General features: G+C 43.6%; 1 protein-coding gene across 2 annotated transcripts in view; it reads left to right on the forward strand.

Annotated features, from left to right (window-relative positions):
- LOC106578315 (MAGUK p55 subfamily member 2-like) overlaps window positions 1–26,725 on the forward strand; it is a 143,382-nt gene that overhangs the window by 100,034 nt on the left and 16,623 nt on the right. For both annotated transcript variants that reach the window (XM_014157001.2, XM_045701985.1), the window contains 2 exons: window positions 24,792–24,923; window positions 25,054–25,156. In XM_014157001.2, the coding sequence (XP_014012476.1) occupies window positions 24,792–24,923; window positions 25,054–25,156 (235 nt within the window). The remainder of the gene's footprint in view (window positions 1–24,791; window positions 24,924–25,053; window positions 25,157–26,725) is intronic.

Here is a 26,725-nt window from a genome sequence, read left to right on the forward strand (position 1 = left end):
ACTACACAGTTAGACAAAAGAGCTAAGAATGAGTTAGTCCAAGCAAGGAGTAAAATCATTGATGTGTAATAATGTGATTGTGTATGTGATTGACTCTACATACAGTAATGAGAGAAAATTGATAGGGGTACTCACAGTGCTTGGAGAGGAAACATTCAACGTGCCAGTGGATGAGCGGGCACATGAGACTTGGTTTCAGTTCATGTCAGGAGAGAGTTGACAATGGTAGTAGAGTGGAGTGGTCATCATCTCTTAATCAGGGAACAGGAGAGGACTTAGCTGGAAATACAAATAGCAGATACATTCCATTACAGCTGCGCCATCATAGGTTTGAACAACAAGTTTCTCTGCGCATCTTGTCCACTTAACACATCAAAGTAGCCCAAGAAACATTCCTGAATAAAGCCCTGATCATCCACATACCTGACGATAACTGACAACTGCAAGCAGACTGGTGGCACCATAGGTCCCAGAGTGGGGGGGCAATTTTTACCCCCTGGGGCCCGGAGTTTTTCCGTATCTGTTAACCTAACCAGGAAAACTCTGGACCCTATAAGGTATGACAGTGATTAATCAGTTGTAAAAAGGTTTTATATGGGCTATGATGGGACCAGTTTTTCCTAATCAGGTCACATGGTTTTAAAAAACTGAAGAAAACTCCTGGCCCTGGGAGGAGAGACACAGAGTCAAGAACTGATAGACAGTAGAACTCACAGGGCTGAGCTTGCTTTATGCATGTTTGCATCATGCAGTTCTATGCAACTGTAGGCCTTATAAAACCAGAGATAAAAGGTAGCATAGTTTTGTTTGCCAAAATCCATTTTTATATTCAAATGTAGGAACTGGGTTCTACAGTTTGAACCCCTGCTGTCTTTCTTTTTTATTACCATAGTGTTTTTGTATGTTCTCTATACAGTGAGGGGAAAAAGTATTTGATCCCCTGCTGATTTTGTATGTATGCCCACTGACAAAGAAATTATCAGTCTATAATTTTAATGGTAGGTTTATTTGAACAGTGAGAGACAGAATAACAACAAAATTGAAATTGAAAATGTTATAAACACATTTTTTAAAAAAGGGTATAATCCTGAAGATTCATCTAACTTTTAATGGATGATGCGATGGACGGTAGTTGTACTTGTTAGCGGAACTTTCCCGTCTCGTCGTGTCCTCTAATTTTACATGCCCAAAAACGCAGTGGTGTAGATAGGCCGCTTGAGAACATCTCTGTTTCTTCTTACTTTCTCGTTGTTGCGCAGTTTGAACACGCAGACCTTCGTCCTGATTGCTACGGCTTTTTCCCCAGAAGCTTGAATCTGATGTGGGCATTTATATGCTCCCTGCTTTTGTTTTGCCGTTTAGCTGACCGATCAATGTTCTTCAGGTCTTTGTACCCCTCTTTCGCCCAAGGCTTTCCAAAATGCAGGCAAAGCCAGCAATACAGGTGGCTTGATGAAAGGCTCCCTGTTTACCAGCTATACTTTTGATACGAATTGGTATTGAACGCCCTCAGCTTTCCATCCTTCTTCATGAAACTGATCTCAGGCAGAGGTCGACCGTCGGTTTTAATTCGCACCTTTTCTGTCTACCCCAGAGAATGAAAGGGGTTCTTTAACAAAAAGTCAACTAAATTTGCAGTAGTGTTGGCGGTGAAAACTGCACACTGGAGCTGGTAGCTAGCTAGCTAATGTTACTTGCTACTGTCAGGTCTTACCAGCATTCTTTCCTGCCTTCCTGTTTCTCTAGTTCTGTTCCATAGTTTTTCCCAGTTCTGACCATTCTGCCTGCCCTGAACCCGAGCCTGCCTGCCGTCCTGTACCTGCCTGACTCTGACCTGATCACGAACCTCTCCCTGTCCTCGACCTGCCCTTTGCCTGCCCGGTGTTTCTAATAAATCATCTCAGAACTGTACTATCCGCCTCCCGTGTCTGCATCTGGGTCATATCCTGAGTTGTGATAGTACGAACTGGCCATAACTGACCCAGCAGAGTTGAACCAGCTCTGCATTGCCATCTCCACCCAGGCAGCCACCATTGGAAGACACAAGGAGTTTCTTCAAGGTCTGATGAAAGGATTCCATACCTTGCTTTCAACACATTACTGGAGCAATTCCGCAGATTGTCTGAGGCAGCCCGCCACTACAGTAAACCCCCAAGACTGTCAATTACCTCGCTACCAGTGGCGTTTCTCCCCAATCTACCACGGCTTCCCAAGAACCCTGTGGCAGACTACATGGGGGATTTTCGCACGTTGGCGGCTGACAGTGCCTGGAACCCGGGAGCCCTGTTAGATGTGTTCCTTTACGGGTTGTCGGAGGGGATTAAAGACGAGCTTGCAGCCCGGGAGCTGCCCCTGGACCTCGACTCCCTCATAGCCTTGACCATCCGGATCGATGGGCGGCTACGGGAACATAGGAGGGGGAGGGAGTCTGTTCCCTGTCGCCGACGCTGATCCTTGATTTCCACCTTGCCTCAGAGGAATCCAGGAAATCCCCGAAGCCCACATTTTCGAGTGGATCAGATGTCGGACGGAAGTCTCTCGGAGGTCACCGAAGGCTGTCGAGTCATCTCCTCCGGAGCCCATGCAACTGGGCAGGGTTAGTCTTCAAGGTGATGATGTGGCAGGTGGCAGTGTGGTAGGCACAGCTTGTCCCATGAATTAATCACAAAAATTGAGGATTAGCTGATAACTACGAAACAAACATTCTGGATAATATAGAGAATCTGGAACTATTTCTTGATCAGCATTTTGATATGCTCGAAAAAGAAACTGATACATCGAAGCAAACAAGAGAAGACCTTTCCTCGAGTTCTGCGAGCGAAACTGAAGGGAAGCCGCCGTCTAAAATTCAAAATTTAACATTGGAGGGGGATGTTTTTATAACTATGTCTCCAGAAGATAGAGCATTGCTTACGGGCAGTTACAAGAACTGGATCGATTGCCTGGGCTACTGGGGGAGGTTGAGGCCTTAGAAACAGGAATGGATTACAGTAATAAAATGACGGAAGAAATACGAGCGGAAAATTTGATATTGAAAACTACCGTGAACTCCCTAAAAGACACTACAGAGGGGCTACGGTATGATAATTAAACAACGAAAGCTGAATTACTTCATCAAAAATAATATTGTTATAATGGGAATAAAGGAGGATGAAAACAAAAACTATCAGTCAACGGAGGAAAAAGGCAAGGTATTCATGAAACGTAATCTCAAGATGACGGACGAACAGGTGGAAACAATTGATTTTCAAATGGCTCACCGTTTCAGTGGCAGAGCAGAGGGAAGGCCTCGTCTGATCGTAGCTATGCTAACCCACCACATTATGAAAATTGCCTTGTTACAACAGGGTAGGGAAATGAAGAACACAACATTCTCTATTAATGAACAATTTCCCCATGAAATAGTGGAGAGACGACATGCCCTGTACCCCACTTTCAAATGGCTCCAACTCCAGCTTATCATGAGATACTCTACCTCAGGCGAGCAAATCCTCGAGACTTCCTTAGATATTGTGCACAAGCTGTTGTTCACATAATTTACTGTTCAAAAGTTTGGGGTCACTTAGAAATGTCCTTGTTTTTGAAAGAAAAGCACATGTTTTGTCCATTTTTAAAATAACATCAAATTGATCAGAAATACAGTGTAGACATTGTTAATGTTGTAAATGACTATTGTAGCTGGAAACGGCTGATTTTTAGTGGAATATTTACATAGGCGTACAGAGGCCCATTATCAGCAACCATCACTCAAAGGCTCAAAATGGCCAGAAACAAAGACCTTTCTTCTTATTCTGAGAAATGAAGGCTATTCCATGTGAGAAATTGCCAAGAAACTGAAGATCTCGTACAACGCTGTGTACTACTCCCTTCACAGAACAGCGCAAACTGGTTCTAACCAGAATAGAAAGAGGAGTGGGAGGCCCCGGGGCACAACTGAGCAAGAGGACTAGACATTAGAGTGTCTAGTTTGAGAAACAGATGCCTCATCTGACAGCTGCATTAAATAGTACCAGTCTCAGGGTCAACAGTGAAGAGGGATGCTGGCCTCCGGGATGCTGGCCTTCTAGGCAGAGTTCCTCTGTCCAGTGTCTGTGTTCTTTTGCCCATCTTAATCTTTACTTTTTATTGGCCAGTCTGAGATATGGCTTTTTCTTTGCAACTCTGCCTAGATGGCCAGCATCCCGGAGTTGCCTCTTCACTGTTGACGTTAAGACTGGTATTTTGCGGGTACTATTTAATGATTCACCAAAATATATTTTGAAAGAGGAAGCAAAATATTTTAAGCATATGTTTTGTTTTCAGTCACCTCCATTTCCACTGAATGATGTTAACTGTAAGGATGTCTTTCCTAATAATAATAATAATGAAATTAACAAATTTACAGAAAGATCTGTGTCGAAAGCCAATTTACAGAAGAGGTACTTTTTGAGGCAATAACATTTTTTCAGTATGGAAAAACACCAGGGCTTGACGGTATACCAGTAGAGGTATATCAGACCTTTTTTGATGTACTCAAAGATCCATTATTAGCATATTTTAATTACTCTTATACAAATGGTAGACTTTCAGGTACTCAACAAGGTCTGATTTCATTACTACTTAAACAGGAAAGTAAGTATAAAGATCCAGTCCATTTAGAAAACTGGAGGCCTCTAACACTTCAGTGTTGTGATGCAAAAATCCTGGCAAAATGCATTGCACATAGAATAAAAAAGGTTTTACCAGATATTTTTTGTCCTGATCAGACAGGTTTTTTACATGGAGATAATATACGACAATTACTTGAAACAATTGAACACTATGAAACATCGAAGATACCAGGCCTGGTCTTCATAGCAGATTTTGAAAATGCGTTTGATAAAGTACGACTAGAATTTATATATAAATGCCGGGAATACTTTAATTTTGGTGAATCTCTTATACAATGGGTTAAAGTTATGTACAGCAACCCCAGATATTTATTAACATTTAATTTTTTTATATTTTGAACCTCTCACTGAACGCTTCACTCATACTGTACATAAGTTATACTTAAACCCCAAATGGTTCTCCAGTAAATTATTAAGAAAGGCTCATCCTTTGTTCAAAAATTGCCTTTTTGCCTTTATACTCAAATCAAATTTATTTATATAGCCCTTCGTACATCAGCTGATATCTCAAAGTGCTGTACAGAAACCCAGCCTAAAACCCCAAACAGCAAGCAATGCATGTGAAAGAAGCACGGTGGCTAGGAAAAACTCCCTAGGAAAAACTCCCTAGAAAGGCCAAAAACCTAGGAAGAAACCTAGAGAGGAACCAGGCTATGAGGGGTGGCCAGTCCTCTTCTGGTTGTACCGGGTGGATATTATAACAGAACATGGTCAAGATGTTAAAATGTTCATAAATGACCAGCATGGTCAAATAATAATAATCATAGTAGTTGTCGAGGGTGCAACAAGCACGTCCGGTGAACAGGTCAGGGTTCCATAGCCGCAGGCAGAACAGTTGAAACTGGAGCAGCAGCACGGCCAGGTGGACTGGGGACAGCAAGGAGTCATCATGCCAGGTTGTCCTGAGGCATGGTCCTAGGGCTCAGGTCCTCCGAGAGAAAGAAAGAAAGAGAGAAAGAGAGAATTAGAGAGAGCATATTTAAATTCACACAGACAAGAGAAATACTCCAGATGTAACAGACTGACCCTAGCCCCCCGACACGTAAACTACTGCAGCATAAATACTGGAGGCTGAGACAGGAGGGATCAGAAGACACTGTGGCCCCATCCGATGATACCAGGGCCAAACAGGCAGGATATAACCCCACCACTTTGCCAAAGCACAGCCCCCACACCACTAGAGGGATGTCGCCAACCACCAACTTACCGTCCTAAGACAAGGCCGAGTATAGCCCACAAAGATCTCCGCCACGGCACAACCCAAGGGGGGGGGGGGCAACCCAGATAGGAAGACCACGTCAGTGACTCAACCCACTCAAGTGACGCACCCCTCCCATGGACGGCATGGAAGAACACCAGTAAGCCAGTGACTCAGCCCCTGTAATAGGGTTAGAGGCAGAGAATCCCAGTGGAGAGAGGGGAACCGGCAAGGCAGAGACAGCAAGGGTGGTTCGTTGCTCCAGCCTTTCCGTTCACTTTCACACTCCTGGGCCAGACTATACTTAATCATAGGACCTACTGAAGAGATAAGTCTTCAGTAAAGACTTAAAGGTTGAGACTGAGTCTGCGTCTCTCACATGGGTAGGCAGACCATTCCATAAAAATGGAGCTCTATAGGAGAAAGCCCTACCTCCAGCCGTTTGCTTAGAAATTCTAGGGACAATTAGGAGGCCTGCGTCTTGTGACCGTAGCGTACGTGTAGGTATGTACGGCAGGACCAAATCGGAAAGATAGGTAGGAGCAAGCCCATGTAATGCTTTGTAGGTTAGCAGTAAAACCTTGAAATCAGCCCTTGCCTTAACAGGAAGCCAGTGTAGGGAGGCTAGCACTGGAGTAATATGATCAAATTTTTTGTTTCTAGTCAGGATTCTAGCAGCCGTATTTAGCACTAACTGAAGTTTGTTTAGTGCTTTATCCGAGTAGCCGGAAAGTAGTGCATTGCAGTAGTCCAGCCTAGAAGTAACAAAAGCATGGATAAATTTTCCTGCATCATTTTTGGACAGAAAGTTTCTGATTTTTGCAATGTTACGTAGATGGAAAAAAGCTGTCCTTGAAACAGTCTTGATATGTTCTTCAAAAGAGAGATCAGGGTCCAGAGTAACGCCGAGGTCCTTCACAGTTTTATTTGAGACGACTGTACAACCATCCAGATTAATTGTCAGATTCAACAGAAGATCTCTTTGTTTCTTGGGACCTAGAACAAGCATCTCTGTTTTGTCCGAGTTTAAAAGTAGAAAGTTTGCAGCCATCCACTTCTTTATGTCTGAAACACAGGCTTCTAGCGAGGGCAATTTTGGGGCTTCACCATGTTTCATTGAAATGTACAGCTGTGTGTCGTCCGCATAGCAGTGAAATTTAACATTATGATTTCGAATGACATCCCCAAGAGGTAAAATATATAGTGAAAACAATAGTGGTCCTAAAACGGTACCTTGAGGAACACCAAAATGTACAATTGATTTGTCAGAGGACAAACCATTCACAGAGACAAACTGATATCTTTCCGACAGATAAGATCTAAACCAGGCCAGAACTTGTCCATGTAGACCAATTTGGGTTTCCAATCTCTCCAAAATAATGTGGTGGTCGATGGTATCAAAAGCAGCACTAAGATCTAGGAGCACGAGCACAGATGCAGAGCCTCGGTCTGACGTCATTAAAAGGTAATTTACCACCTTCACAAGTGCAGTCTCAGTGCTATGATGGGGTCTAAAACCAGACTGAAGCGTTTCGTATACATTGTTTGTCTTCAGGAAGGCAGTGAGTTGCTGCGCAACAGCTTTTTCAAAAATGTTTGAGAGGAATGGAAGATTCGATATAGGCCAATAGTTTTTTATAATTTCTGGGTCAAGATTCGGCTTTTTCAAGAAAGGCTTTATTACTGCCACTTTTAGTGAGCTTGGTACACATCCTGTGGATAGAGAGCCGTTTATTATGTTCAACATAGGAGGGCCAAGCACAGGAAGCAGCTCTTTCAGTAGTTTAGTTGGAATAGGGTCCAGTATGCAGCTTGAGGGTTTAGAGGCCATGATTATTTTCATCATTGTGTCAAGAGATATAGTACTAAAACACTTTAGTATCTCCCTTGATCCTAGGTCCTGGCAGAGTTGTGTAGACTCAGGACAATGGAGCTTTGGAGGAATACGCAGATTTAAAGAGGAGTCCGTAATTTGCTTTCTAATGATCATGATCTTTTCCTCAAAGAAGTTCATAATTGTATACTGCTCAAGTGAAAGCCATCCTCCATTTGCGAATGCTGCTTTTTAGTTAGCTTTGCGACAGTATCAAAAACGAATTTCGGATTGTTCTTATTTTCCTCAATTAAGTTGGAAAAATAGGATGATCGAGCAGCAGTGAGGGCTCTTCGATACTGCACGGTACTGTCTTTCCAAGCTAGTCGGAAGACTTCCAGTTTGGTGTGGCGCCATTTCCGTTCCAATTTTCTGGAAGCTTGCTTCAGAGCTCGTGTATTTTCTGTATACCAGGGAGCTACTTTCTTATGACAGATGTTTTTAATTTTACGGGTGCAACTGCATCTAGGGTATTGCGCAAGGTTAAATTGAGTTCCTCGGTTAGGTGGTTAACTGATTTTTGTCCTCTGACGTCCTTGGGTAGGCAGAGGGAGTCTGGAAGGGCATCAAGGAATCTTTGTGTTGTCTGAGAATTTATAGCACGACTTTTAATGCTCCTTGGTTGGGGTCTGAGCAGATTATTTGTTGCAATTGCAAACGCAATAAAAGGGTGGTCCGATAATCCAGGATTATGAGGAAAAACATTAAGATCCACAACATTTATTCCATGGGACAAAACTAGGTCCAGAGTATGACTGTGGCAGTGAGTAGGTCCAGAGCCATGTTGGACAAAACCCACTGAGTCGATGATGGCTCCGAAAGCCTTTTGGAGTGGGTCTGTGGACTTTTCCATGTGAATGTTAACCTCTTGGGGCTATGTGGGACGCTAGCGTGCCACCCGTGGTGCACCCTATCAACAGCAGGTGCATTTCAAGAGCGGCAAATTTGAAACCAAATAAATGTCAAAATTCAAATTTTTCAAACATACAACTATCTTACACCCTTTGAAAGATAAACATCTCCTTAATCTAACCACGTTGTCCGATTTCAAAAAGGTTTTACGGCGAAAGGATAAAGTTAGATTATGTTAGGAGAGTACATTGACAATAGCTGTGTGTAATGTTTTGTCAATTCAAAGACAGGCGTCACCAAAACCATAAAACCAGCTAAAATGATGCACTAACCTTTGACAATCTCCATCAGATGACACTCCTAGGACATTATGTTAGACAATGCATGCATTTTTAGTTCTATCAAGTTCATATTTATATCCAAAAACAGCGTTTTACTATGGCGTTGATGTTCAGGAAATCGTTTCCCTTCAATAACCGGCAGTCAAGTCAGCACCACAAATGAAATAATTAAAATTAGAAAACATTGGTAAAATATTATATTGTCATTTAACCTCTATGGGCTAGGCGGGATGAATTCGTCCCACCTACGTAACAGCCACTTGAAGCCTGTGGCGCGATTTTCAAAACCTTAAAAATCCTATTACTTCAATTTCTCAAACATATGACTATTTTACAGCTATTTAAAGACAAGACTCTCGTTAATCTAACCACACTGTCCGATTTCAAAAAGGCTTTACAACGAAAGCAAAACATTAGATTATGTCAGCAGAGTACCAAGCCAGAAATAATCAGACACCCATTTTTCAAGCCAGCTAATAATAACACAAAAACCCAGAAGACAGCTAAATGCAGCACTCACCTTTGATGATCTTCATCAGATGACAACCCTAGGACATTATGTTATACAATACATGCATGTTTTGTTCAATCAAGTTCATATTTATATCAAAAACCAGCTTTTTACATTAGCATGTGACGTTCAGAACTAGCATACCCCCCGCAAACTTCCGGGGAATTCGCTAACATTTTACTAAATTACTCACGATAAACGTTCACAAAAAGCATAACAATTATTTTAAGAATTATAGATACAGACCTCCTCTATGTCCTCGATATGTCCGATTTTAAAATAGCTTTTTGGTGAAAGCACATTTTGCAATATTCTAAGTACATAGCCCAGGCATCACGGGCTAGCTATTTAGACACCCGGCAAGTTTAGCACTCACCATAATCATATTTACTATTATAAAAGTTTGATTACCTTTTGTTGTCTTCGTCAGAATGCACTCCCAGGACTGCTACTTCAATAACAAATGTTGGTTTGGTCCAAAATAATCCATCGTTATATCCGAATAGCGGCGTTTTGTTTGTGCGTTCCAGACACTATCCGAAATGGTAAAGAAGGGTCGCGCGCATGGCGCAATTCGTGACAAAAAAATTCTGAATATTCCATTACCGTACTTCGAAGCATGTCAACCGCTGTTTAAAATCCATTTTTACGCCATTTTTCTCGTAGAAAAGCGATAATATTCCGACAGGGAATCTCCTTTTCGGCAAACAGAGGAAAAAAATCACAAAGGCGGGGGCGGTCGGGTCACGCGCCTAAGCCCAGTGTCCCTTGATCGGCCACTTGAGAAAGGCGATAATGTGTTTCAGCCTGGGGTTGGGATGACGACATTCTGTTTTTTCCCGGGCTCTGAGCGCCTATGGACGACGTAGGAAGTGTCACGTTAGAGCAGAGATCCTTAGTAAAAGATAGAGATGGAAAAGAAGTTCAAGAAATGGTCAGACAGGCCACTTCCTGTAAAGGAATCTCTCAGGTTTTGACCTGCCATTTGAGTTCTGTTATACTCACAGACACCATTCAAACAGTTTTAGAAAATGTAGGGTGTTTTCTATCCATATGTAATAAGTATATACATATTCTAGTTACTGGGTAGGAGTGGTAACCAGATTAAATCGGGTATGTTTTTTATCCAGCCGTGTCAATACTGCCCCCTAGCCCTAACAGGTTAAAGAATTATAGATTTACATCTCTTGAACGCAATCGACTTGCCAGATTTAAAAATAACCTTACTGGGAAATCACACTTTGCAATAATCTGAGCACTGCGCCCAGAAAAATACGCTTTGCGATACAGACAAACGGCCATGTTGGAGAGATCTAAAATCGAAAATACTATGTAAATAATCCATTACCTTTGATTCTCTTCATCAGATGTCACCTCCAGGAATCCCAGGTCCATAACGAATGTAGTTTTGTTCAAAAAAGCTCATCATTTATGTCCAAAAAGCTCCGTGTTGTTAGCACATGATCTAAGCCCGCCGGACTTCACTTCATGAACGAGGGGAAAAAATATATTTACGTTCGTTCAAACATGTCAAACGTTATATAGCATAAATCATTAGTGCCTTTTTTAACCAGAACATGAATAATATTCAAGGTGGACGAATGCATTCTCTTTTAAAACGTTTTGGAACGAGGGTACCCAACATGACCTCGCGCGCCAGAGTCTAATCGGCCATCACCGTTCCAAGGCTCTTGTTCGGTCAGATCTCAAAGTAGAAGACTCAAAACACTTTGTAAGGCTGGTGACATCTAGTGGAAGCAATAGGAAGTGCCAAAACATTAATCAGCCCCTGTGTTTCAATGGCATAGGCTTAAAGGTAATTCAACACATCAGGTATCCACTTCCTGTCAGAAAATGTCTCAGGGTTTTGCCTGCCAAATGAGTTCTGTTATACTCACAGACACCATTCAAACAGTTTTAGAAACTTTAGGGTGTTTTCTATCCATATATAATAAGTATATGCATATTCTAGTTACTGGGTAGGATTAGTAACCAGATTAAATCGGGTACGTTTTTTTATCCAGACGTGAAAATACTGCCCCCTAGCCCCAACAGGTTAACCTCTTACATCTAGACGTTCTGCTAGCGGAACACCTGCTCCAATATCCAATGATAGGCGTGGCGCGAATTACAAAATCCTCAAAAATACAAAAACTTCAATTTTTCAAACATATGACTATTTCACAGCATTTTAAAGACAAGACTCTCCTTTAACTAACCACACTGTCCGATTTCAAAAAGGCTTTACAGCGAAAGCAAAACATTAGATTATGTCAGCAGAGTACCAAGCCAGAAATAATCAGACACCCATTTTTCAATCTAGCATATAATGTCACAAAAACCCAGAAGACAGCTAAATGCAGCACTAACCTTTGATGATCTTCATCAGATGACACACCTAGGACATTATGTTATACAATACATGCATGTTTTGTTCAATCAAGTTCATATTTATATCAAAAAACAGCTTTTTACATTAGCATGTGACGTTCAGAACTAGCATACCCCCCGCAAACTTCTGGAGGAATTTGCTAACAATTTATTAAATTACTCACGATAAACGTTCACAAAAAGCATAACAATTATTTTAAGAATTATAGATACAGAACTCCTCTATGCACTCGATATGTCCGATTTTAAAATAGCTTTTTGGTGAAAGCACATTTTGCAATATTCTAAGTACATAGCCCAGCCATCACGGGCTAGCTATTTAGACACCCGGCAAGTTTAGCACTCACCAATATCAGATTTACTATTATAAAAGTTTGATTACCTTTTGTTGTCTTCGTCAGAATGCATTCCCAGGACTGCCACTTCAATAACAAATGTTGGTTTGGTCCAAAATAATCCATCGTTATATCCAAATAGCGGCGTTTTGTTCGTGCGTTCAAGACACTATCCGAAGTGTAAGTAAGGGTCGCGCGCATGGCGCAATTCGTGACAAAAAAATTCTAAATATTCCATTACCGTACTTCGAAGCATGTTTAAAATCAATTTTTATGCCATTTTTCTCGTAGAAAAGCGATAATATTCCGACCGGGAATCTCCTTTTCGGCAAACAGAGGAAAAAATCAGAAAGACGGGGGCAGTCAGGTCACGCGCCTAAGCCCACAGTCCCTTGATCGGCCACTTGAGAAAGGCGATAATGTGTTTCAGCCTGGGGCTGGGATGACGACATTCTGTTTTTTCCCGGGCTCTGAGCGCCAATGGACAACGTAGGAAGTGTCACGTTAGAGCAGAGATCCTTTGTAAAAGATAGAGATGGCAAAGAAGTTCCAGAAATGGTCAGACAGGCCACTTCCTGTAAAGGAATCTCTCAGGTTTTGACCTGCCATTTGAGTTCTGTTATACTCACAGACACCATTCAAACAGTTTTAGAAACTTTAGGGTGTTTTCTATCCATATGTAATAAGTATATGCATATTCTAGTTACTGGGTAGGATTAGTAACCAGATTAAATCGGGTACGTTTTTTATCCAGCCGTGAAAATACTGCCCCCTAGCCATAAGAGGTTAAAGTCACCAAAAATTTGAATATTATCTGCTATGACTACAAGATCCGATAGGAATTCAGGGAACTCAGTGAGGAACACTGCATATGGCCCAGGAGGCCTGTAAACAGTAGCTATAAAAAGTGATTGAGTAGGCTGCATAGATTTCATGACTAGAAGCTCAAAAGACGAAAACGTCATTGGTTTTTTTTGTAAATTGAAATTTGCTATCATAAATGTTAGCAACACCTCCGCCTTTGCCGGATGCACGGGGGGTATGGTCACTAGTGTAACCAGGGGGTGAGGCCTCATTTAACACAGTAAATTCTTCAGGCTTAAGCCATGTTTCAGTCAGGCCAATCACATCAAGGTTATGATCAGTGATTAGTTCATTGACTATAACTGCCTTGGAAGTGAGGGATCTAACATTAAGTAACCCAATTTTGTGATGTGAGGTATCACAATCTCTTTTAATAATGGCAGGAATGGAGGAGGTCTTTATACTAGTGAGATTGCTAAAGCGACCACCGCCATCTTTAATTTTGCCCAACCTAGATCGAGGCACAGACACGGTCTCAATGGGGAAAGCTGAGCTGACTACACTGACTGTGCTAGTGGCAGACTCCACTAAACTAGCAGGCTGGCTAACAGCCTGCTGCCTGGCCTGCACCCTATTTCATTGTGGAGCTAGAGGAGTTAGAGCCCTGTCTATGTTCGTAGATAAGATGAGAGCACCCCTCCAGCTAGGATGGAGTCCGTCACTCCTCAACAGGCCAGGCTTGGTCCTGTTTGTGGGTGAGTCCCAGAAAGAGGGCCAATTATCTACAAATTCTATCTTTTGGGAGGGGCAGAACACAGTTTTCAACCAGCGATTGAGTTGTGAGACTCTGCTGTAGAGCTCATCACTCCCCCTAACTGGGAGGGGGCCAGAGACAATTACTCGATGCCGACACATCTTTCTAGCTGATTTACACGCTGAAGCTATGTTGCGCTTGGTGACCTCTGACTGTTTCATCCTAACATCGTTGGTGCCGACGTGGATAACAATATCTCTATACTCTCTACACTCGCCAGTTTTAGCTTTAGCCAGCACCGTCTTTAGATTAGCCTTAACATCGGTAGCCCTGCCCCCTGGTAAACAGTGTATGATTGCTGGATGATTCGTTTTAAGTCTAATACTGTGGGTAATGGAGTCGCCAATGACTAGGGTTTTCAATTTGTCAGAGCTAATGGTGGGAGCCTTCGGCGTCTCAGACCCCACAACGGGAGGAGTAGAGACCAGAGAAGTTTCGGCCTCCGACTCCGACTCGCTTAATGGGGAGAACCGGTTGAAAGTTTCTGTCGGCTGAATAAGCGACACTGGTTGAGCATTCCTACAGCATTTCCCTCCAGAAGCCATGAGAAAGTTGTCCGGCTGCGGGGACCGTGCGAGGGGGTTTATACTAACGTTACTATCTGTACTTACTGGTGGCACAGACGCTGTTTCATCCTTTCCTACACTGAAATTACCCTTGCCTAACGATTGCGTCTGAAGCTGGGCTTGCAGCACAGCTATCCTTGCCGTAAGGCGATCGTTCTCCTGTATATTATAAGTACAACGACTGCAATTAGAAGGCATCATGTTAATGTTACTTAGCTTCGGCTGTTTGAAGTCCTGACGAACCATGTCCAGATAAAACCTCCGGGGTGAAAAAGTTGAATGAAAAAAGTTCAGTGAGGGAAAAACAAAAAATATACGGTAATGAAAAAGTAAAAACCGTGAGTTAGTCAGGTAGCAAAGTAAGATCGGCAACAAAACGCACAGCAGCACGTAAACAAGTCTGCCAATAACCTTGAGCTCACGGTTACTGTTGATTGTAACACTTGTAACACTTGTAATACAGATTACAACTTCTCGTTTCCAACTAATTGAAAATGACATTTTGTTTAAAGTATCACCCTTTCTTAAACAAGCCATACAAAAATGGTTAGAATTTCAGTTTTATCCTCCAGAAAATATAGAACAAATATTACACCAAATGTTATAGTTAAACTGAAATATACTGATTCATAAAAATTATATTATGGTATTATGATATTATGAATAGAAACGGAGGAGTTATGTCACATATACAGTTATCGAAAATATATGGGAATATCTGCTCAATCCAAATTTACAATCAACTGATTGCAGCACCACCACAAAAATGGAGGAGGCAAGTGAAAAAGGGAGAAGGTAGGGAAATTGTTTGCCTCTCATATATTAAAGATACAAATTGGCTGAAAGGAACTGGCATAAATATAAAAATATATCAGTTTCATTTGAGGACAAAAATGTTGACAGCTGCGCCATACAGGTTGCAAAATAAATGGGAAGTGATTTTCGATGTACCAATTGGTTTATGCACTGTTACAAAAAACTTGATTCCACACTTAGAGGTTTTCAATTTAAATTGTTATTTAAAATGATTGCCACCAACAGAATGCTATATATATGGGGCATACAACAATCTCAGCGCTTTAGATTTTCCTAGTTTGTAACTCGTTTCTGGTCACAGGTTCAGGAACGGTTAAAAAATTACAACATGCACTTAAAATTAACCTTTCTAATAACAGTGTTGGGTGATTTGGAAAGCCATAGTCAGTTAATAAATAATATAATAATACTCGTAGGAAAGGTTTTCATCTTTAGCTCACAATCTGTGGATAGAATATGATTAGAAAGGCTAAACAATGATGTAAAACATCACAGCACAATTGAAAAATATATGGCACATGGAAACCAAACGAGGGTGGTCTATGGTGATAGATGGGGTTGGTTGAGAATGGCTGAAGGTTGGGATTAAAGAGCTTATGTTTGGTAATGTATTACTGTTATGTGACTGCTTTATATAAAAGTACCATGTATGTAAAATGTGTATGCAAAATGTGTATGTAAAATGTATATGTAAAATGTATGTATATGTGGCTGAAAAGCTGTAAAAAAATTAAGATATTTGTCCTCCAAAGAGGGGGGTGGTGGAGGGGTTAATAAACTGGGCAGGGTTAGATTGTCTCCTGCTGAGCACTTACGCAGACTTAACACCCAGAGCTGTCTGTATTGTGGAGCTACGGGACATTTTTTATCTACCTGCCCATTAAAGAACCAGGCTCATCAAGGAGGTACGAGTACGCTGGTGAGCCATACAGGGAGTTTCCCATCTTCCATTGCTCGTACCCCTCTTCATGCTACCCTGTTGTGGGGTGACCGGTCCAAATCTCTCCGGATGCTCATACACTCTGGGGCCGATAAAAGCTTAATGGACGCTACCCTGGTGTCGGAGCTGGGAATCCCCACACAACCCCTCTCCATTCCCATGGACGCCTGAGCATTGGAGGGGCGCTCTATTGGCAGAGTCACCCACACCATGTGTCCCATTAACATGAGGGTGTCGGGTAATCACAGTCAGTTTATACAGTTCCTGCCCATCGAATCCCCTCATGCACCCGTGGTTTTAGGGTTTTCCTGGCTCCAGAGGCACAATCCCTTGATCGACTGGGCTACTGGTTCTATCCTGGGTTGGAGCCCGTTTTGCCATGGGCATTGCCTGAAGTCGGCGCTGTCTGCCCTGGGATGTCTTCTTGCGGGCTTGGGAAAAGCCCCGGTCCTCTCCACCATTCCCGCGGAGTACCAGGACCTCCGGGAGGTTTTCAGCAAGGCCCGTGCCACCGCGCTTCCTCCCTATCGGCCCTATGACTGCGCCATAGACCTTCTCCCGGATGCTGCACAGCTTTATTCCCTGTCAGGTCCAGAGACCAAAGTGATGGAGACGTACATTGAGGACTCCCTGGCTGCAGGGTGGATCCGTCCTTCTACCTCCAGGGTTCTTCTTTGTGGAGAAGAAGGACAAAACCCTGCATCCGTGTATCGACTACCGGGGCCTGAATGACATCACGGTTAAGAACTGTTACCCGCTTCCACTCATTGCCTCGGCTTTCAAGCCTCTCCAGGGGGCAACCATCTTCTCCAAGTTGGACCTCCGGAATGCCTACCATCTGGTACGGATCCGATAAGGGGATGAGTAGAAGACCGCCATTAACACGGCTAGCGGGCACTATGAATACCTGGTGATGGCGTTCGGACTGACCAACGCTCCTGCTGTGTTCCAGGCCCTGGGAAACAACGCTCTCTGGAACATGTTGAACCGGTTCATATTCGTCTACCTTGATGACATCCTCATATTTTCCCACTCAGCTCAAGAACATGTCCTCCATGTCAGACAAGTCCTCCAGCATCTTCTGGAGAACCAGCTGTACATCAAAGCAGATAAATTCCATCACTCCACCATCTCCTACCGCCCAGGGTCCAAGAATGTGAAGCCGGATGCGCTGTCACGCCTATATTGCCCCACTGCTACACCATCGGACCCCGAGACCATCCTCCCTACCTCTTGTCTCGCGGTTGCACTCATCTGGGGTACAGTGGGGGAAAAAAGTATTTGATCCCCTGCTGATTTTGTACGTTTGCCCACTGACAAAGAAAGGATCAGTCTATAATGTTAATGGTAGGTTTATTTGAACAGTGAGAGACAGAATAACAACTAAAATATCCAGAAAAACGCATGTCAGAAATGTTATAAATTGATTTGCATTTTAATGAGGGAAATAAGTATTTGACCCCCTCTCAATCAGAAAGATTTCTGGCTCCCAGGTGTCCTTTATACAGGTAACGAGCTGAGATTAGGAGCACACTTTTAAAGGGAGTGCTCCTAACCGCAGCTTGTTACCTGTAAAAAAGACTCCTGTCCACAGAAGCAATCAATCAATCAGATTCCAAACTCTCCACCATGGCCAAGACCAAAGAGCTCTCCAAGGATGTCAGGGACAAGATTGTAGACCTACACGAGGCTGGAATGGGCTACAAGACCATCGCCAAGCAGCTTGTTGAGAAGGTGACAACATTTGGTGCGATTATTCGCAAATGGAAGAAACACAAAAGAACTGTCAATATCCCTCGGCCTGGGGCTCCATGCAAGATCTCACGTCATGGAGTTGCAATGATGTTGAGAACGGTGAGGAATCAGCCCAATTGGTAACACACTACGCCGTGAAGGACTGAAATCCTGCAGCGCCCGCATGGTCCCCCTGCTCAAGAATACATATACATGCCCGTCTGAAGTTTGCCAATGAACATCTGAATGACTCAGAGGACAACTAGTGAAAGTGTTGTGGTCAGATGAGACCAAAATGGAGCTCTTTTACATCAACTCAACTCGCCGTGTTTGGAGGAGGAGGAATGCTGCCTATGACCCCAAGAACACCATCTCCACCATCAAACATAGAGGTGGAAACATTATGCTTTGGGGGTGTTTTTCTGCTAAGGGGACAGGACAACTTCACCGCATCAAAGGACGGGGCCATGTATCGTCAAATCTTGGGTGAGAACCTCCTTCCCTCCAGGGCATTGAAAATGGGTCGTGGACGGGTATTCCAGCATGACAATGACCCAAAACACACGGCCAAGGCAACAAAGGAGTGGCTCAAGAAGAAGCACATTAAGGTCCTGGAGTGGCCTAGCCAGTCTCCAGACCTTAATCCCATAGAAAATCTGTGGAGGGAGCTGAAGGTTCGAGTTGCCAAATGTCAGCCTCGAAACCTTAATGACTTGGAGAAGATCTGCAAAGAGGAGTTGGACAAAATCCCTCCTGAGATGTGTGCAAACCTGATGGCCAACTACAAGAAACGTCTGACCTCTGTGATTGCCAACAAGGGTTTTGCCACCAAGTACTAAGTCATGTTTTGCAGAGGGGTCAAATACTTATTTCCCTCATTAAAATGCAAATCATTTTATTACATTTTTGACATGCGTTTTTCTGGATATTTTAGTTGTTATTCTGTCTCTCACTGTTCAAATAAACCTACCATTAACATTATAGACTGATCATTTCTTTGTAAGTGGGCAAACGTACAAAATCAGCAGGGGATCAAATACTTTTTTCCCCCACTGTATAGAGAACCGGGTCCGTGAGGCACAGCGTGGGGGTGGCCCGGCTAACCGGATGTTTGTCCCAGATTCCTCGGTTCTGGAATGGCCTCATTCCTCTCGACTGGCCTTCCATCCAGGCTTCCATCGGACCCTGGCCGTTGTACGACAACGTTTTTGATGACCCACCTTGGTTCCTGACGTCTCTGCTTTCGTCGCAGAGACGTCAGCTCGCCTGCACCGTGTGTGCCCAGAATAAGACTCCTGTCCCTCACCGTCCCTGGTCACATATATCCCTGGACTTCATCACTGGTCTCCCCCCATCTGATGGCAACATGGTTATCCTTACCATGGGGGACCGGTTTTCAAAAGCCGCCCACTTCATCCCTCTCTCCAAGCTACCCTTGGACTTCCGGTGGTCATGGTCTCTGACTGGGGTCCTCTGTTCTTGTCCCAGTTCTGGAAGGTGTTCTGCACACTCAATGGGTCGTCGGCCAGCCTGTCCTCCAGGTTCCAACCCCAGTCTAACGGCCAGTCAGGAGCGAGCCAGTCAGGACCTGGAGACGACTCTTCGCTGCCTGGTCTCTGCCAAATCCCACCACCTGGAGCCAGCAGCCCATGTGGGTAGCGTACGCCCACAACACCCTCCCTTGCTCAGCCACTGGTCTCTCACCTTTTGAGTGTTCCATGGGATATCAGCCCTCACTCTTCCCAGAGCAAGAGGAAGAGAGCCCGGTTTGCTCTTCTCAAGACCACCTCCAGGTATCGACGACAGGCGGACCACCACCGGACCCCGGCTCCACGTTATCGTCTCGGGCAGAGGGTATGGTTGTCCACTCAGGATCTGCCCCTCCGTGTAGAGTCCAGCAAACTGTCCCCCCGTTGTAATGGCCCTTTCCCCATCTCCAAGATCCTTAGCCCTTCTGCTGTTCATCTTTTGTTGCCCCATACCCTCCGTATACATCCCACTTTTCATGTATCTAGGATTAAACCTATGTCTCACAGCCCTTTGTCTCCTGTTTCCAGGCCCACCCCTCTACCCTGTCTCAGGCACCTCCTGAAGGTTCGGCCGCGGGGCAGGGGATTCCAGTACCTGGTTGACTGGGAGGGTTATGGCCCGGAGGAGAGGTGCTGGGTTCCCGCTAGGAACATCCTCGACCCAGCCCTCATCGCTGAGTTCCATCGCCGGCATCCCGGTCAACCAGGTATGCGCCCAGGTAGGACGCCAGGTGGCGTCCCTAGAGGGGGGAGTACTGTCACACCCTGATCTATTTCACCTGTCTTTGTGCTCGTCTTCACCCCCCTCCAGGTGTCACCCATCTTCTCATTGTCCCCTGTGTATTTATACCTGTGTTCTCTGTTTGTCTGTTGCCAGTTCGTATTTGGTGACATATGAATATATTTAGTATAGTTTTATCAATAAAGGTTTTTATCTAAACTTTTTTAGTGTTTCACTATTTTTATTTTAATGAAATTTCACTGAGGAGGATGGTCCTCCCCTTCCTCCTCTGAGGAGCCTCCGCAGGATGAATCACGCTTCACCATCTGGCAGTCCAACAGACAAATCTGGGTTTGGCAGATGCCAGGAGAATGCTACCTGCTCGAATGCATAGTGCCAACTGTAAAGTTTGGTGGAGGAGGAACAATGGCCTGGGGCTGTTTTTTATGGTTCAGGCTAGGCCCCTTAGTTCCAGTGACAGGAAATGTTAATGCTACAGCATACAATGATATTCTAGACGATTCTGTGCTTCCAACTTTATACCAACAGTTTGGGGAAGGCCCTTTTCCTTTTTCAGCATGACAATGCCCCCGTGCACAAAGCGAGGTCCACACAGATATGGTTTGTCAAGATCGGTGTTGAATAACTTGACTGGCCTACACAGAGCCCTGGACCTCAACCCCATCGAACACCTTTGGGATGAATTGGAACGCCGACTGCGAGCCAGGCCTAATCGCCCAACATCAGTGCCCGACCTCACTAATGATCTTGTGGCTGAATGGAAGCAAGTCCCCGTGGCAATGTTTCAACATTTGGTCAAAAGCCTTCCCTGAAGAGTCGAAGCTGTTATAGCAGCAAAGGGCGGACCAACAACCTTATTAATGCCCATGATTTTGGAATGAAATGTTTGACGAGCACGTGTCCACATACTGTTGGCCATATAGTGTACCTTAAAAAAAAGGTAGGGCAGTCAGTATCTGGTGTGATCACCACTTGTCTCATGCAGCACGACACATCTCCTTTGCATAGAGTTGATCAGGCTGTTGATTGTGGCCTGTAGAATGTTGTCCACTCTTCTTCAATGGGTGTGCGAAGTTGCTCTATATTGGCGGGTACTGGAACACGCTGTTGATCCAGAGCATCCCAAACATGCTCAATTGGTGACATGTTTGGTGGGTATGCAGGCCATGGAAGAGCTGGGACATTTTCAGCTTCCAGGAATTGTGTACAGATCCATGCGACATGGGGTCTTGCATTATCATGCTGAAACATGAGGTGATGGAGGCGGATGAATGGCATGACAATGAGCCTCAGGATCTCGTCACGGTATCTCTGTGCATTCAAATTTTACATAGATAAAATGCAATTGTGTTCATTGTTCATAGCTTATGCCTGCCCATACCATAACTCCACTGCCACCATGGGGCACTCTGTTCCCAACATTGACATCAGCAAACCGCTCTCCCACACGGCCCCATCTGCCCGGTAGAGATGAAACTGGGATTAATCTGTGAAGAGCACACTTATCCAGCGTACCAGTACCTATTCGAAGGTGAGCATTTGCACACTTAAGTCAGTTACGATGACAAACTGCAGTCAGGTCAAGACCCTGTTGAGGACGTTGAGCACGCAGATGAGATCCCGGAGACGGTTCCAGACAGTTTGTGCAGAAATTCTTCAGTTGTGCAAACCGATAGTTTCATCAGCTATCCTTGTGGCTGGTCTCAGACAATCCCACAGGTGAAGAAGCCAGATGTGGAGGTCATGGGTTGGCGTGGTATCACGTGGTCTGCTGTTGTGAGGCAGGTTGGACATGCTGCGAAATTATCTAAAATTACATTGGAGGCGGCTTATGATAGAGAAATGAACATTCAATTCCCTGGCACCAGCTCTGGTGGACATTCCTGCAGTCAGCATACTAATTGCACTATCCATCAAAACTTGAGACATCTGTGGCATTGTGTTGTGTGACAAAACTGCACATTTTAGAGTGACCTTTTATTGTCCCCAGCTTCTTGATATGCCACCCCAGACAGGTGGATGGATTATCTTGGCAAAGGAGAAAAGCTCACTAACAGGGATGTAAACAAATTTGTGCACAAAATTTGCAAGAAGGAAGCTTTTTATGCTTTTGGAAAATTTCTGGGATCTTTTTTTTCAGCTCATGGAACATGTGACCAACACTTTACATGTTGCGTTTATTTTTTGGTTCAGTATAAATGTAACCCTAGCCCATATCTGTTTTGGGACTTCTGTATATCTGAAAGCATTTTATATGTGTATCCAATATGCCAAAAAAGTCCACTTAGCCTAGCAAATCTTTTCAAATTTACATGAAATTCTATTTGGTTTTTCAGAAAATACTGTAGAGGCAATGTCTCCCTCCTGCAGTCTTTAACCTTGTGTCTCCTGCCAAGAATACGCATCCAATGCAACCTCCTCAAGTGAGTGCTATGGTGGCATTTATTGTCATGAATCTTGCCTTGGAGGCAAGAGTGGTCACTAGCCTCAAAGTCATAAAATCAGATTTAAAATCTAACCTTAACCCTAACCTTAACCACACCTCTAATGCTAATGTCAAACCCTAACCTTAGATTAAGACCAAAAAGCACATTTACATTTTCCTGAATTTGCATGATATATCCAATTTTGAGTTTGTAGCTGGCCCATCTAGTGGAAATCACTCAGTTCTCCCTACAGGCCAATAAACGTCAACCTGCCAATTGCACCTGCAATTTTACTTTTACAGTTTTGTGAGAATTTTGGGGGGGAAAGTGTAATCCTACTAATGGCTTTTCTCTCATGGATAATGAATTAGCTACTGGAGTCACTGTGAGGATGAGAGAGCAAAAAGGACCAGAAAAACACAGAAAAAGATCTGTACAGTACATCTGTTCCAACTAGAAAGAACATTTTTCAATCTGTCATTTCAACCCACAGACTCAGCATTCAGTTGACAAAAATAGTTATTTAAAATAGTGTATGCACCCTAAATGAATACACCTAAAACACATTACTGGTTACTATTAGTCCCCCTGAACTTCTTCCGCCCAGCCTTTGAATTCCTTGTTAGTATAGTGTCCTTAGCTCTGTGAGTATTTGCCCCTGGAGTCTAGCTAATGGACACAGAGTCTCTGAGGAGTCAACCCACTGGGCACAGATGTCAATTCAATGTCTATTCCACGTTGGTTCAATGTCATTTCATGAAATGATGTTGAAACACGGTTGTTTCAACCAGTGTGTGCCCAGTGGGAAAGAGTGTGCGAGATTGATTGTACTCAGCGACATCATGACCCAAATGAAATAAATAACAATAAAATGTTTTGTCACATACACCGGATAGGTATAGTGAAAGGTTTTCTTTTCCAGGGTCAGCCATAGTAATACAGTACCCCTGGTGCAAATTAGGGTTAAGTACCTTGCTCAAGGGCACAGACAGATTTTTCACCTTGTCGGCTCGAGTATTTGAACCAGCGACCCTTCGGTAACTGGCCCAGAGATCAAGGAAAAGATCACAGGACTGGACACCTCTCTCAAATAGCAGTAATTCATGGCATGCTAATAGCCCACAGCTCTGTACTGTCCATCCATTCCACTGACATTTTGAAAGAGTGCCTTTGAATCAGTCCCTGGGCTATTCTTTTTGAAATTATATTTGGCGCATTTCAAAAGGTTCGGACAAAAGATTTAGAGGTTACAGCATTGAAATGCTTCCTTGCGACCGGCGAGGGTCCATTTTGAAGTATTTTGATCTCCGGAGGTGACTTCAAGCTATCCAAACCAAGAGTTGCTGCAAAATGGTTTCTCTGAAAGGGAGAGAGATGACAGATAAGATGCTATTGTCTGTTTGTGCAGACATTTCCCTTGCATCTCAAAACTGCTCCACCATCACAACACATTTTCAACAATGAGATAAACAGTTTGTCAAAACACTGTAACATTACATTACATATAAGGAGCTTTGTGCAGGTGGGTGCTACAGTACATTGATAGTGGATGATACATTCCTCTTAAGTGCCCAATTAATCCAGTCCATTAAAGAGATGTTCAGCCCGGTATATTACAAAGTATCAACATTAACTACCATCTCTCTGTACTGTGCTGGTGTATGCTGAGGTGACCGAGCTAAGTAGAAAACTTATTTTACCCAGTGTCCTGTCTGTGACTCCAAGTGACAACATTTCCCTCCACATTGCTAAAGTCACTGGGGGGTAGAAGGGGTGATGGGAGGTCTAGAGTAGCTCAGGGGCTGAGGGGAACATTTCATTCACACTTCAACTTGCTGCCATGAGTAATCGCCGTTGAGCATAGGGAATGGTTGCCATGGCTACCTGTTTTGGCTCTAACTCCTTTCGACTCTTCCATTTTTAGGAGATGGGATACAGGGGTTGGGCTCGAAGGGTGGTGCTCTAGCTTTGTATTGTCTGGGAAAGTAAGAGGCAGATTAATGAGTTTCAAGTGAGCAAGGCTGTCTGATTGAGATGGTCTTGACCAGATACTGTAGCTATTCACCAGGAACCATTGAGACCACACACTGGTTGCCGGTATTGTGTTAATAGTAGTATGGCATGTAAACAATACTGTAATAAAGTGTTTAACATAGCATTTTTAAGTAGGCAGTGTATTGAGCACTAGATATTATGTATTATGTTTAGATGGTGTTTACCTCTACTCAAGCTCTGACCTGTTCACCAAACTCCCTCTCCATCTCCCTCAGGCGTATGTGAAGTGTCACTTTGACTATGACCCGTCCCATGACAACTTAATCCCCTGTAAGGAGGCAGGCCTGGGCTTCAGCAGTGGAGACATCCTGCAGCTCTTCAACCAGGAGGACCTCAACTGGTGGCAGGTCAGTCCCTTCTAATGGACAACCACTATTTAGTCTTTCACTTTATCATGTTTATCCTAAATAGTTTTTAAAAAATGTTGTTGTTGCAATGCAGTGATAGAACCAATTTATGAATTTCTTTCCATCACAGGCATGTCACCTAGTGGGGGGCAGTGCAGGCCTCATTCCTAGCCAGCTACTGGAAGAGAAGAGGAAGGCTTTTGTCAAGAGAGATCTGGAGCTGGTTACTGCAGGTACTGTATATTATATATTGCATTATAACCCACAGAAGTACTGGAGGACACAAAGGAGCTTGGCATCTTCTACAAACTAAAGACAGCACTCAATTTACTCAAGTTGAACACATTTACTAGGCAAGTCAGTTAAGAACAAATTATTTACAATGACGGCCTACCCCAGCCAACCCCTAACCTGGATGACGCTGGGCCAATTGTGCGCCGCCCTATGGGACTCCCAATCACAGCCAGTTGTGATACAATCTGGAATCAAACCAGGGTCTGTAGTGATGCCTCTAGCACTGAGATGCAGTGCCTTAGACCGCTGCTCCACTCAGGAGCCCACATTTGTCAGGGAGATAAAACAAGAAAAAATAAAATGGGATAAGATTATACTTTTTTATTGTCTGAATGCGCAAATGGTCCACCAAAAATGAGTAGAATAAATTGTGACAAAATAAAGACATTTGTTGTTCTGGGTGTTTTGTGTGCATGTATACGCTTTAACTGCCTGCTTGTCCCCTTGTCACCCTTTAAGATGGTTGTTTAATCAGTGAAGAGGGACTAGCAAAATGCAGCAGACTTAGAAAGACATAACTCAGAAAGGCAGGTTGTTCCTCATTAAGCTCAATCTAGACAGGAGGTGCCAGGTCACATTCATACTGTAGTGTTCTCTTTCTGTCTGTAGCACACTAGCACAGGTGGTATGTGGTGAGTCCCCCACTCCGCCTGCAGCCACATGCTCTTCACTTCAGTAGAGGGAAGTGGCAGTCAGGCAGACCACTAAGGCACTAAGACTGCCCTTGGACCTGTAGGAGACAAATATGGGACACTTGTGGGGGCTATTCACGCAGTATATGATATGGTCATACAGTCGTGGCCAAAACTATTGGCACCTTTGCACTTTTTCAAATATGCACAATTTCTTCCAGAAAACTGTTTAAAAAATAAAACATTTTGGTCTTCGGTGTGCAATTTATTTTTAAATAAAATTAATTCTGAATAATTAATTTATATCGTAGCTTATTCCCCAAAGAAATCCTAAAATGGCCCGGACAATATTATTGGCACCTTCCAGAAGTAGTTCGAAATAATTAGATTTCAAGCAGGTGATTCTCCTTTACTTTGGAATTGTACTCACCAGTGGTGAGTTGCAGGTGCATGTAATATAAAAATCATAAATTCAACCAGTTTGAATAGAGAAAAGGATTAATTCTCCTGTTTTGTGTCACTGTGTGTATGACAATGAGTTTGGAGAAAATAAAGAAAAACAGAGAATTATCTGAGGTCAGACAAGATTGTAGTCAAGCATGGACAATCTCAATGCTACAAGTCCATCTCCAGAGACCTTGATGTTCCTGTTTCCACCGTATGTAATGTTATCGAGATGTTTAAGGCCTATGCCACTGTAGCCAACCTCCCTGGATGTGGCAGCAAGAGAAAACTTGATGGAAGATTGCAGCGAAGAATTGTTAGAATGGTGGATAACACCTCGGCCAACTGCTACACATATTCAAGCTGACCTTCAGACACAAGGTACGACAGTTTCCTGTCGCACCATCCGTCGCCAACTCAATGAAAGGGGGT

This window comes from Salmo salar, chromosome ssa19 (genome assembly GCF_905237065.1).
Source record: "Salmo salar chromosome ssa19, Ssal_v3.1, whole genome shotgun sequence".
Lineage (NCBI taxonomy): Eukaryota > Metazoa > Chordata > Actinopteri > Salmoniformes > Salmonidae > Salmo > Salmo salar.